The sequence below is a fragment of the Gymnoscopelus microlampas genome (genome assembly GCF_963454915.1).
Source record: "Gymnoscopelus microlampas genome assembly, chromosome: 1".
Taxonomy (NCBI): domain Eukaryota; kingdom Metazoa; phylum Chordata; class Actinopteri; order Myctophiformes; family Myctophidae; genus Gymnoscopelus; species Gymnoscopelus microlampas.
Genome location: NC_139962.1, coordinates 49,352,364 through 49,367,363, shown reverse-complemented (window position 1 = coordinate 49,367,363; position 15,000 = coordinate 49,352,364). Strand labels below are relative to the sequence as shown.

At 43.7% G+C, this 15,000-nt stretch overlaps 1 protein-coding gene across 1 annotated transcript in view; it reads right to left on the bottom strand.

Annotated features, from left to right (window-relative positions):
- itfg1 (integrin alpha FG-GAP repeat containing 1) overlaps nucleotides 1-15,000 on the bottom strand; it is a 170,561-nt gene that overhangs the window by 6,006 nt on the left and 149,555 nt on the right. Inside the window, exons 15-16 of the mRNA XM_084067064.1 lie at nucleotides 10,596-10,720; nucleotides 65-147 (exon numbers count right to left, since the gene is read on the bottom strand). Of these exons, the coding sequence (XP_083923190.1) occupies nucleotides 65-147; nucleotides 10,596-10,720 (208 nt within the window). The remainder of the gene's footprint in view (nucleotides 1-64; nucleotides 148-10,595; nucleotides 10,721-15,000) is intronic.

Below are 15,000 nucleotides of genomic sequence, written 5' to 3'. Positions count from 1 at the left end.
GTGTGTGTGTGTGTGTGTGTGTGTGTGTGTGTGTGTGTGTGTGTGTGTGTGTGTGTGTGTGTACCTGCGGGGCTGGTTGTGTGGGTAGGGGATGACAATGAGCTGAGAGTTTGGGATGATGGCTGTCCACTCCTGTTTCCTTATGGCCTGCAGAGAGTGAGAGAGAGTTAGTTTTAATCATTATCAATCAATTGGCTTTTGCCGAGCTGTACATCCAGTACCACTTAACACTGGCATCACTGCAGTTTGTCGACATATACCGCACAAACTGACTTGAGATCAGATTGACCTTTTTTTCTCCCCTGCCATTTCATTAGCCACTGTCTTCCCTCTAGGTGTAACTAAGCCTCCAGGACCGTGGAGGATTATGGAAAATGCAGTGTCCTGGTGGTCAAATCTGGTAGTGCAAGACGTCCATCATTTTAAACCCCACTGCGCCTGCTGCTCGTGTGCTAATCTTACGCTTTTGGGCACCAAATTGGGCACCAAATATGTGGAAGTAGACTAGAGCGTTCTTCCGTTGCTTCATGCACTGGGTGAGTAACTTCATTGAAATGAATAGGTGGGGGCGGGGCCATCCGTTCCCTAGTTCTTAAAATACCTCTATAAGGGAGAACCTCCCGGCTGAAAACATTACTGAATAAAATTCCACAATGGGAGTATGACACTGGTGTGCGCATTTGATCATTCTTCTAAAAGTCCCTAGGGCTCTATACTAGTGTCTTTTCTGTTTTCTGTTATCGTGGGGAAAGCTTTCGCCGAAAATAGCTGATCGACATGCTCAAGTGAGCATATCGATCTGCTATTTTCGGCGAAAGCTTTCCCCACAATACGGATGCCGGCGTTTAAGTGGTTAAATGTCGATTAGCATTGCTTACATAACATATAGCCTTAATCCCATTCACAGCTCACAGGAACGCTTCATTTGGTTAGTGACAGAAAGAATGTAAATAAATGAGTGTACAAATGGAACCCGTAATGGTCCATTTGGTTCCATTTGTACACTCTCAGAGGTATGGGGGTGTTTAAATTAAATAACTTCAGAACCATTGCTCTAGAAATGTAGGCTAATATCTCTATTCTCTCTCTCTCTCTCCTTGTTCGTCCAGTATAAGTTTCTTTGAACAGCTCTTTCCAGCCAATCAGCAGCCTTGTTACTTAAGAGTTCACTCCATTCATCTTGTGTTTGAGTAACCACTCCTCCGGGACGACAAGAGAAGAGCATCATCTATCATTTAGTCAAATTAAACACCCCCCCCCACACTGGCATATCGGAGAAATGCGCGCACACACACACACACACACACACACACACACACACACACACACACACACACACACACACACACACACACACACACACACACACACACACACACACACACACACACACACACACACACACACACACACACACACACACACACACACACACACACGCCTGTCGGAGAAATGCATGGGTGTAAGAAACACATCAGTCAGCATACATACACACGCAACACACGTGCGAGCATGCGTACGCACACACACACACACACCCGCCACACGCTATACCCAAAGGAAAGGTATAATGAGCTCCCAAGGTTTGCGGTAGTTGTAGTGGAGTGGCAAAACGCTAATGGTCTGCAGTTCTCCGGCGCCTTTATCCAAAGTGCTACAGTGTTACAGTGTGTTACAGTACACACACACACACCACAAACCAGTGGTGGACAGGTTTTTTGCAACTGATGACTTTCACTCCGATACATTTTAAATAGAAATATTGCACTTTTGACTCCACTACATTTATAGGAACTGACTCTTGGGACCCAAACATACAAAAACATATTATGAATTAACCACTTGATCGTTATGTTCAAATATAGTGAAAATAGCCAACCTATACAAGCTCATAACGTATGGGCCATTCTACGGGCCCGTACAGGCCATGAAGACAGGGGGGGGGGGGGGGGGGGGGGTGCGGGGATATAGAAACCGGGAGCCTTCTAGTTCCCCGACGGGAGGCTCTACCTCCGGAGCCACCGCCGCCCCACACTGTCAACCATGTTTCTATTTTAAGACACACTGCTGGGTTGCTATTTAAAGACACGTTTAAGATGGAGACAAGCTGCTCCTCCAAATAGAATCCACTGACTGCTGTACGGTGTCCAGGCTTCACATACTGTACTGTCTGCTACACAGTGCTCTGCTCTCGCCTAGCCAGACAACTATTCCACAATCTCTGCATGCTATATAGAGTCTGGAAGTACAGTATCATCTAAAAAAAAAATGAATATCGTTGAAACGTCATATACGCCTATATACTATAATTATCAAGATTGAAACGAAGTAAGGTTTGACATTTTACACTTTATATGCAATGAATCTATCATTGTATCTATCAATCTTTTCTAGATAATCCTGTACACCTCCCGAAACACGACAAAGGAAAGCTGTAATCTGTTGGTCATTTCCATTCATGAAAATATATTGTATATTAACACATTCGGTGCCAGAGTATATTCATAATATACTCACCAGTGCCAGCGATTTTCGTGTTTTATAACATTTTCAACCGGTCACAGAATTGTTATATCCATTATAATCGTTTGTCTGGCCGTGTTTATAAACAAAACCATCTTAGCTTAGCTTAGCTTATGATCGAGTTTCAGATCGTTGGTAAACACAACGACGATAACTGTTCGTCGTCCACAGAAAAGAAAATATAACCGGAGCTCTCTGTTCGTTTTTTATACCGTGTGAAAAAACTTGTTTTGCCCTGTTTTGCCTAAAAATAAAAATGTTCAAGCTAAAACCTAAAACCAGAAACGGAATCCGCTAGTTCTGCATCCGGGTGAGTGGGAAGTGAGTGGAAAGGGAACCCGATGACGGAATTTACAGAGAACAGCGCGATCGTTTATTAAACCACAAAAAGACCACTTCACGTAGATCTACGTATTTTTTTACAGTTGGCACTCAACGCCACTTTTTGCAAAACCGTAGATTTCCGGTTTTGGCAGCACCCAATGTGTTAACACATTCACTGCCAGGAGCTTTCTAATGCTGGTAGGTAGCTTTCTGCATTTTTAAGCATTCTGACAATTTTTTCAAGAACCAGAGAATATTTATCTCCAGTATGATTGATCCCCTGATGGTTGCTAATCACAGAGGAAATCACTGTGCTTCCGTGAAAAAAATAAAAATGTCATCGGGACCTCCCGTTCTCCTGTTATACCCAGTTGAAAATAGCATGTCTCAAAAAAAATACATAGTAAAAAAAAAATACACAGGGGCCGAGATACAGGATTTTAAAGTAATAAGTTAACCAGGAAGTGAATGGAGCAGTAAATCTTCGGATCACGTTATCTTGGGTTCTGGGTTTATTTTTTATTTTTTTAATTTTTTATCATGGACATATCCGTGAATGGCGGTGAACGGGTGGATTTTAAATCACGGATATGTCCGTCAATAGCTACATTCTGGCAGTGAATGTGTTAAAATTGGCTGATGGGAGGGCCGGCTGGCTGGCGGGTGGCCACTCTGACTCAGACATAACCATAAACAAACCTGATACGCCCACACCTGTATATAGGCAGGACCACGGCCATGACACTCTGACTCAGACATAACCATAAACAACCCCAATACGATTGTCCGGAACCGCCGATCCGACCGATATGTCCATATATAGGCATACATCAATCTCCAGTTGTCCAGAACATCCAAACGATATAGGCTACCCATATATGGGTATCCGAATATATGGTCATATACGGATGACATCAGGGATCTCCATATATTGGCACAAAAGGGACATGGACTGACAGATATATATTATATCTCCATATATGGGCACAAAAGGGACATAGACAAACGGGTACAACAGGTACACTGACAAAGCCCCTGACATAATGACTCAGACATATCGGTGGGATCGGGGCTGCCACGTAGGTGTCCGAACCTTTCGTTTTTTAAATATCTTTAATATACACATTTTCATTTCTGCTAAGCAGCAGTGGGCCACCAAATAATTGCAAAACACTAATAATTTAATAATATATAATTAATATTAAAAGAATCAATGTGAAAAAAAGAAATCTATACTATGTTATTGATCCAAGCTGTAACACAATGGATTGATTGAGCATGCGTGTGTGTGTGTGTGTGTGTGTGTGTGTGTGTGTGTGTGTGTGTGTGTGTGTGTGTGTGTGTGTGTGTGTGTGTGTGTGTGCGTGTGCGTGTGTGTGTGTGTGCATCTGCAATGTTCTTGTGTGGTCAGTGAAACACTAAGATCTGATTGTATGAATAGTTAAAAGTGTGCTTGTGTGTCTTGGTGCGCATTAGCCACTGTGTGTATAAATGTGTGTGTGAGTGCGTGCGTGCGTGCGTGCGTTCCAACAGCCTGCAGGGTAGGTTATCATCTCAGCTGCTCTTCATAAAATATCCATGGACTTCTCTCCTTTCATAACAACCTGGATCCTCACAACAACAACAGTGTCTTGGGGCCTCAATCACATCTCTGAGCTTTGAGCCATTCTCTCCACATGATCAGGGTTGGGATCCGGAGGAACCGGAATCGGTTCCATCATCACATTTGGAACCGTTTTCAGAACCGCTTTTTATCACACTGTCAGAGCTGGTTATGTGGACTTGTTATGTTATGTTATGTCTGCTTTACAATTACAATACCGGTGGTACTCAAACTCATACATTTTATGGACCACCATAACATAAAAATGGAAACAAAATGGAGCCGTATGTGAATACTCTCAAGAGTTACAGGCCTGTAGTACAGAGGGTCCCTGGACCTCACTTTGAGAATCACTCCAATAATATGTATGCAATACTGTATGCTATTATTATTTCCATAGGAGGCGAGATATATTGTTTTCGGCGGAGGCGGCGGAGGCTCGCCACCTGAAGCAGACTTGAGCAACCGCCGAGCGAGCTAAAGCAAGCGAGTCGCCGTGACGAACGTCGTCCGAGTTATGTTACGATAGGGACAGAGTGAAATTGTGTTTATCAAAAATGATAAAGATATTTTTGTTTTAGGGGAATCGGATCGTTAAGGAATTGGATCGTTCGGAACAATCCTAAAGGATCCCAATCCGATACACACGATGACATTTCTATGAAAGTACAACAGGACGACCTCACAACCAAATGAGTAGGTAATGAGATAAAAGACGATGTTCAAATAACCAGGACCCCCCCCCCCCCCACGCGCGGCGCGCACACACTCGTATTCCAGTTACAATGATCCAAAGCTGCAGCACAATTAAGTGACATTTTCCAGCTGTCATTCGGAGGACATTCTGTGGGAGCGGCTATTCAGATAATAACTGCCGCTTTCTTTCACACAAAGCCAGTAGATAAGATGCAGCCGTGCAAAGTAACTAAGTACTCAAGTACTGCCCTCGAGTACAATTTTGAGGTAATTTTACTTTCTTTGAGTATTTCCATTTTCCAATACCTTGTACTTCGACTCCACTACAATTATTTGATAACCTTAGTAGTCACTTTGTAGATTCAGATTATCACAAAACATACATTTTATTTAAGCCTTGTTTTATAATACAGCACTTGAGACTATTCAAAAATAGCCAATCTACAAGCTTGTAGATCTGCTCATTTAAAAACATAATACATTTTTGAAGGATTTTGAAAAAACATGAAACAGGCCATTCATAATCAGTAGTTTTACTTTTGGTATGTTTTGTACTGAGATTTTTAATTGTACCCTGTATCCGAGTACTTCTTTCATCACGGCACAAAGCATAGCTGATAAGAAGGAAGCACGCTCTTGGGTGCGCGGGAGGAATTATGTCTACATTTATGCTCCTGTCGTTCGCTGGTGCCGCGCGCCAGAAATAGCCGATATACAAGTTCACGGGGTGCAGCGGATGCGCGGCATTTTGAGCTTGTAAATCGGCCATTTCCGTCCGCATGACACCATCTTAATCAGGATTTTACATATCACTGGAAACCTCATATGTCCAAAACTGTTACTTTCCGGGATTTCAAATTCAAAATTTTGAATTAATTGCCGTCGCCATGCACCGCATTTTGAGCTTATAGATCGGCTATTTTTTGCTACTTTTGTGTGACACTGTAGTAAAGTAGGGCGTTAATTTACTAAATAAAAAGCATTCAAACACAAATTATGGAGATACAGGGTTTCTGCCCGACAGCGTTGATTTGTAATTCTGCATGGGGGAGGAGAGGGGAGAGGGGGCGGGGGGCCCTGGAGGGACGGAAGCTTGAGGAAAACAAAAACAACAAAAAATGGACGCTTTCTCCACAGCAAACAAGAGGATCCACATCCTCCTCTTCATACATCAAGAGGAGCCAAACATCTCACAGCTGTTCTGAAGCAGCGTCAAGCATCAAGCTGCCAGCTCTCTCTGTTTTTTTTTCACATTTCTTTTCACCACATAACGAGGACACTGTTGCTGCCGGGCGATTGTCGTTTTAGCTCTTTGGAAAAATGACTCTGTGGATGTGTGGCAAAGTGGCAGCAAGGAGGAGATGAGCACAGTACAGCCTCCCTCTGACCAGATCAGAGAGAGAGAGAGAGAGAGAGAGAGAGAGAGAGAGAGAGAGAGAGAGAGAGAGAGAGAGAGAGAGAGCGAGAGAGAGAGAGAGAGAGAGAGAGCGCAGTGTTGCCAGATTTTGCAAGAGGAACAAGAGGCCAGGTCTACAAAAATAAGCCCAAAAGAAGCAACTAGGGCGACATGATCTCACTCACACACACACACACACACACACACACACACACACACACACACACACACACACACACACACACACACACACACACACACACACACACACACACACACACACACACACACACACACACACACACACACAGCAAATTGATCAGCTATTTGAAAATAGCTACGGTATTTAAAAAAAAAAGGCAAATATTTTGAATGTTTTGGAAATATTTTAACTACACAAATCTTGTATGGTGGTCCCTGGCACAAGTTATTTTAAGATGGGGGTCTGTGGCCAAATACATATTAATTTGGGGGTCCTTGCCATGAAAATGTTTGAGAACCATTGGTTTAGACAACATTAGGAAGCGAGCCGGGTGTCTCCGGGTAGCTCACTCTCTCACTCTCGCCTTTGGACCACAAGGTCATGGGTTCGATCCCAGGCATCACATACCAACTCAACGTATGAGTAGCACGGCCTGGGTGCAGCAAGTCGTGCGGTAAGTATTGGGAGCTGATGGTAGGTGTGGCACTGACTGCACCTCAGCATTCTAGGGGTCTAGCACATACACTCGCACGCTCTCGGCTGATACCGACAATAAACCCCTCCGACCTACTTACTTACTAACTAGGAATCAAGCCCAAATAAGCAACAACACTTTAGAAACAAGCAACTAGCCCTGTCATTATTATGTAATAATCGTCTAATCGCAATTATTTCAGATAATCGCGATTATATTTGCATAATCGTCATAATCGTTTCCATGTTGAAACATTTTCACATATTTTCAAATATTTAAAAAAGCATAAATAGCAGATCTACAAGCATACAACGTATCACTCTGTGACGCGTTGTAAGCTTGTAGATTTCAGCTATTTTTACATGTATAAAATTATTAAATATGTCAATAAGTTCTTTGTATATTTAAGTTATTTGTCACATCTGCCCTGTGCAATTTTTTATTACAAAGCCTAAAAGGCAAACAGAAATGTAATTTAGTTCCAGTGTTCAATGGACACACAATTAAATCATTAATCGTAAATTATTTGAGTGACAATTAATTAACTTAAATTAATTTAAGTTAATTTTTCTACTTAAATTAATTTAATAAATAAATTAAAAGTAATCGTGACAGCCAACATCTTTTTATGTTGCTTGTAACATAAAAAGAAAAGAAAAAGACAGAAAAACAAGCCCAAAGTGGCTTGTAACACGTGGACATGGCAGCACTGAGACAGAGACAGAGACAGAGACAGAGACTGAAGACTCTCTGTCTCAAAGCCAGCTCCACTGGCACACAGAGGGCAGGTGGGAGCTGAAAGACAGAATGAAAGCGGAGGGGGGAAGGGAAGGTAATAGTAGGGAAGTGATTAGTGAGGTAAAGGGGGTCCCCTGGGTGGGCTCTGCTAGGTGCACAGGAGGAGAGAAAGCTGAATAAACCAGAGGGATGAAAGGTAGAAGAATGAGCCAAGAAGGAAACATACCGTCGCTGTCGGGGGGAAACCTTGTATGTGCTAAACAGTTCCGATTTTATTATAAAAAAATAATTTTAAAAAATAGTGAAAATAGCCGATCTACAAGCTCATGGCACGTCGCCGTAGATCAGCTATTTTCCCTATTAACACTCTTGCATAATAATTTATGAAATAAAAAATAAAAAGTTGACATATGATGGAGATACAAGGTTTCTGCTTGACAGCGATATGATGTTGGAAAGATGTGAGGAGAGAGAGAGAGAGCGAGAGAGAGAGAGAGAGAGAGAGAGAGAGAGAGAGAGAGAGAGAGACACAGACAAACAGAGAGAGACACACAGACAGAGAGAAAGAGACAGACAGACAGAGTTCAGATGAAGTCTCTCTCCAAGAGAGCAGAAGAAAAAACGAAAAAAGCAAGCTTTTAGATAGATCTGCTATTTTCAGGGTGCAGGATCTGCTATTTTCAGGGTGCAGGACACCAACACGCAGCTGTATGAATGTGTAAATGAGGCATTGGACGTTCATTAACGGACCTGGGGAGAAAGGAAAATCTATCAAAAATAACAGAAAAGGAAAGGCTATAGAAAAATAGAAAAGCAGTGAGCAACAACAAAGACGAGTGGTTGGCCATCGAGGGAGAAGAACACATCTGCAATTATAATGTGACTTTTGATGACACACACACACACACACACACACACACACACACACACACACACACACACACACACACACACACACACACACACACACACACACAGTGTGAGGGAAGGGAGACAACCCCCCCCTGCTGTGTTCAACGTGGAAAGAAAGGAACGCACAAGCCATATTGTATCTAGTTTATAATAAGTCCCTATGGTGAGAGTCTCTGCTTGGTCGTTGGCTCTCCGCGGGCCAGGAAGTGGATGTCGATCCTCTTCCTCGCTGACTGTTTAACCTTTAGGGGGTCGTGTCCACAGAGAACGCCTTTTGAGCTGGGGAGCGCTTTGGACATCATGTCCATAGCGCTCGCTCACTGCTCAAATGTCCTGTCATCTGCGTTATTAGCACAAACAGTAGCTGAACCAAAGTAAACATGGACTTCTCATGGTTGCGTGGTACTGGTAACCACTCAACGTCGGGTCGTAAATAACCGGGTTGTGACACACAATCAGGAGGATCAAAAGTCACCATGTTTCCAGGTGGACAGTGGATCCCCCCCCCCCCTCCCACACCATGTCTCCAGGTGGGCGAAAAGCAGCCCTGCCACCCCAGCCCAATCCATCCCTCCCTCCCTCACCAGGGGGACCCCCCGCCACCCCCGCCCTCCCTCACCAGGAAGACACCCCGATTGGATTTCTACTGCCAGTTTAGCCCCACACCACACCACACCACACCACACCACACCACACCACACCACACCACACCACACCACACCACACCACACCACACCACACCACACCACACCACACCGAACCAGACCGGACCTTTTAGCCTCGCATGGCTCAGCACCCAAGATATCTCTGTTTCCATTACACAAAAGTACCAGTACCCCCACGCCCCCCCTCGCAAATCCACAGGTATATTGACACTCCTTTGTAATGTAAGGACAGTCTAGAGGGGAGAACGGATGACAATAAGCTCTTTGCTAACTCTGGCTCATTTACATTGATGTGAAAACTGAAATGATGTGAAACAACAAACATAAATGAATGTGCATTCTCCCTTGCAAATACAAAAATAAACCTGTATTATAGTATGAGCTGTTTGTACCTGTAAGATGTGTGTCATTGATTGATTCCCCAAAATAAGGAACAAAGTGTGTCCCTAATCAGCTCAATAAGGGGCACATCTTTTAGTGTCCGTTTTATAGAATTGATTTTAAGATCTTACTGTTTGTTTTTAAAGCCCAAAATGGGCTGGGCCCCCTCGTATTTATCAGAGCTCATAAAGCCGTTCATCCCAGTTGACTAGTCTCTCTTGAGTGTCTTTCAGAACTAGTTATAAGACCAGAGGAGGACCGACTGGGCCTTTGCAGCAGCTGGCCCTAGACTCTGGAACACCTTGCCCCTTCATATTCGCTCTGCTCCTTCACTAGAGGCCTTTAAATCTTTATTGAAGACCCATTTTTTCACTGTGGCCTTCGTTTGATTGTGTAAATTGTTTAACTCTGTAGTAGTTTTGTTAGCCCTTTTTATTTCTGTTTGTAATTATTTGTTATGCCTCTTCTTGCCTTTTTTGTCTTCTGTTTTCTTTGTCTTTGTCAGTCTTGTTTCTTTATTCTGACCTTGTACAGCACTTTGGTCGACCTTTGGTCGTAGTAGAATGTGCTTTATAAATAAAGTTTGAGCTGAGTTGAGTAACCAAATAAGGGACGATTCCTTATTTCAAGGAGACGGTTGGCAACCCTAACCATGGGGACGCCCTGCTGCCCGTGCTTACCTCGTATCCAGGTGGACGGGGGATGCCCACGTACAGGTGGTCCAGGAAGTTGGCACTGCGGCCCAGGCCCAGGACTGTGTAGGGCAGCTGGAGAGACAGGTGGGCAGACTGGCTGAGCTGACCGGCTGGAAGAGAGGAGAGGAGAGAAGAGAAACATTATAAAATGTGTGATAAAACTGTAGAAACATTTTGATGGTTTACCATGAAAGGGAGGAAGCGAGGCAGAGGCATCGAGGATAGGAGAGAAAAGCAGAGGTAGATAAACGAGGGCGGCATTAGACCTTGTAAAGTTCCATGAAGCATCATAAAAGATACAAATCACACAACCTCTCCACTCCTCCTCTTCATCCCCCTTTCATCTCCTCACCTCCTTCCTTCCACTTCTCCTCACGACCTCAACCACCTTTTTATCTCTCTTTCTGTCTCTCTCTCGTCCTTCTACTCCTCTTCAGTCGTCGCGCCTCGGCTCAGTTCATCCATCCATCATCCCCCCCCCTCCTCTCTCTCTCTCTCTCTCTCCCTGGCAGCTGTTCTATCTCGCCCCCGCTCAAACTGCCAAGCGTAGTCCACATAAATCATCCAATACGTGGTAAACAGAGAGAGAGAGAGAGGGAGAGAGATAGATTTAAATTTAGCTTATTTATTATTTTATTAGTTATAACTTCCTCAATGACACACCTCTGTGCTGAAAGTATTGATGTATTGATTACTATCAGATGTGCAAGGACATTGATGTTAGGTTACATTTGTCCCTCGCTTAACTGAATTGAACTCTGGGGGAGAGAGGGATAGAGAGAGAAAGAAAATAAGAAAGAAAGAAAGAAAGAAAGAAAGAAAGAAAGAAAGAGAGAGACCCTCATTGCTTTGTCAATCTACTATGTATTGTACCTGTTGTCAGATATACCTGTTGTAACCGTCTGTATGCCAGTGTCCCTTTTATGCCCATACAGTATAATGGAGTTCCATGTCAGACCGGGTTAGTCTATAACGCCAGTAATATGTTGTCATTTTGATGACATCAGGGTACTCCATATGTGGGGATATTTTTTGGAGATCCGCTGATCAAGACCGGCTTCTCACTTGGTGCATCACTACCTCGGGACCTTGCCGATACGCACAGTGACTTCAAAGTCGATCAGTGTTGTTGGGCGACGGATGTCGTCAGCGCAAACCGTTTAGTTGGTGATGTTAGGCAATGGATTATGTTGTGTATTTATGTCAGACCAAAGCTTGATCAGCGCCAGAGAGAGAGAGAGAGAGAGAGAGAGAGAGAGAGAGAGAGAGAGAGAGAGAGAGAGAGAGAGACCTATCAGATATTAGATCAGAACAAATTACATATCTGATCAGATATCCGATCAGATATCTGATTGGATATCTGATCAGAAATCAGAGATCAGATCAGAGTGTTTCATGCTGCATGAACAGTGTCTCTAAGCCAGTGTGTTCCACCAGGCTTATATTGATGTCTCAGCCTTTCTCCCTCAATCTCCATTCCGTTTTTTCCTTTTGTCCATGCCTGTTCCAATGACTTGAAAAGACAACATAATTGCCCCAATCACACAGAGGCTGTGTGGGTGTGTGTGTGTGTGTGTGTGTGTGTGCACGCACACGCGTGCACGTGTGAGCGAAAGAGAGAGATTTGTTATCATGGGCATTGACTGGTGGGATGAAACCGCAGTGATCAATCCTACCGAGCTACATCATTGATTCTCAACCTTTTTAATTATTTCAAGGATCCCCAGTTTGACATGCATTAGACCATGGACCCTCATCTGCACTGGAACATTCTCAGCATTTTTTTTTGACAACCACTGCTCTAAAACCACATTAGACAATATAGTTTGACTGACCTAGCCCTAGTTGCTTATTTTGGGCTTGTTTTCATAGACCTGGTTGCTTGTTTCTCTCGCAAAACCTGGCAACACTGCTAACAGGGGCTGTAACTTCACTGGCTCATCAATGGCTGCCATCCATCTATCATGTTGGGCCTGAGAGGAAAAGTGGACACTGAGTGGAGTGAGGGTTTGATGTGTCTGACAGACCGATGCTTGTCCTCAGTAGAAGTAGTAGTAGTAGTTGTAACGTGTGTGTGTGTGTGTGTGTGTGTGTGTGTGTGTGTGTGTGTGTGTGTGTGTGTGTGTGTTCGCTATCTCCTCAGAGCAGATGGTGAGCCTTGGCAGAGCGTTGCGCCCAACACACATGACTGACAAACACCAATCCAACGTGCTACAGTGTTATGTGTGTGTGTGTGTGTGTGTGTGTGTGTGTGTCTGTGACAATAATTATGACAGACGGAAAAAGCGGAAAAGAGTTGCTCATGTGTGTAGACAGAAACACAGAGACAAACACACACACACACACACACACACACACACACACACACACACACACACACACACACACACACACACACACACACACACACACACACACACACACACACACACACACAAGATAGGAGAGAGAAAAAAGAGAGAGCGTGACGAGAGACATACACCGTATAGTGAAGAAGAACCTGCTCTATTTTTATTTTTCATATTCTCATATTCTAAACTGAGCCATCTCATTTCTCAGAAGCAGTCTGTCCTCTTCTAACACAAGTAAGTCAAATTGTATTGTAGCCAAATATCACAAATAATGTCTGCACGTGAAAAAACTGAACAATATTAAAAGCTGCAATTAATTACAACGAAGGAGTGCAAAATAAGAAGAATACACACACGCGCGCATAATAAGTGATAGTAGTGCAAGGTACATACACGCATGCATGCAGAGACACAAATACAGACACAAAGAGAGAGAACACATTCAGCACAATGGACAGAGACACAAAAACTGATAACACATTCAGCACCATGGACATTGACACAAAGACAGAACACATTCAGCACCATGGACAGAGACACAAAGACAGACACGACAGAACACATTCAGCACCATGGACATTGACACAAAGACAGAACACATTCAGCACCATGGACAGAGACACAAAGACAGACACGACAGAACACATTCAGCACCATAAACAGAGACAGAATACAGAACACATTCAGCATTGTAACCTGGTCCCATTGTGTAGCTTGGTTAAATCATAGTGATTACATGGCTATAATTATTCTACTGTTCTATCTTTATATTGACTACACCAGCGCTGCCTCCCTTCATGTGCTCAGGCCCTGAAGCAACAATTAACCTTTTTTTATTTTAAACTTTACCTCCTTCCCTATTTATCTGCATATCAACACTATCACAAATATATCAGCTGAAAGTGTGACATTTATAAGCCTGCATGCCTGTTTTACATTCACTATATGAACCAAAATCGATTGTTTAAAAGGTCGTAAAAAGCAAACGAACAATGAATGCAAATGAATAGTTCCGTGTGTGTGTGTGTGTGTGTGTGTGTGTGTGTGTGTGTGTGTGTGTGTGTGTGTGTTTGTTTCTTTTTTCTAATATGGTGGAAAATAAATACAGTATCAGACCTCAGCGCTGAACTTTAAAAAAAACACTGCAGCCAATAAGTGTTTTAATTTCCCTTCCATTACTATTGACTGAGACTTTTATCTCACCCTATAGTGTGCCTCTCATATCCGTTCAGTTCAGTAAAACATTAAAATAAGGTTCAGTAAAAAACAAATCCAAGCGCTCCGGTGGATCAGTGGTAAAGTGACCACGGCGGAGTCTGGGTGTTCAAATCTATCGCGGTGCATCCGGCTTTGTCGATCGTCTGTACCAACACAATTGGCCCGTGTTTGGGGGAGGTAAGTCGGGTGGGGAGGGCGATATTTGTACTCCTACGGGCTGGGGCGGCACCTGTCAGTAGGGCGTATTGAGCGGGAGGAGTAGGACGGAGGCTCTACGTCCTCCTGGTGGGGGCTCCTCACTGGCAGGTGAGTCAGTAGGATACAACAGCACAGCAGTGATAACACAGAAATGTGTGTGGGGAGGAATTAATTGGCATAATGACTACATTGGGGAGAAAAGTGGTTACGGTAGGTTTAGCAAAAAGCTATTATTACCAGTTGTATTCTTTTAGACGCTCGACAAAGCCGGATGCACTGTGGTGGATTCGAAGCTCCAGACTCTGCTCCAGACCACTTTACCACTGTGCCACTCGAGCACCCATAAAACATAACAATAGAGGGACATTTAGGTTCAACACAAACACAAACAAACTCACGGACCCACACCCACCCACACATCTTCTTGACCTCAGAGTGACTCACAGAACCCAGTGTCCCCTTTACCCATTGCCATGGGAACCATTGGCACTTGGGATGATGATAGAAAGGGGTGTGTGTGTGTGTGTGTGTGTGTGTGTGTGTGTGTGTGTGTGTGTGTGTGTGTGTGAAATGGTTCTCTCTCTCTCTGATACGCACACACGGTATTGGAGAGCCCCCCTCTG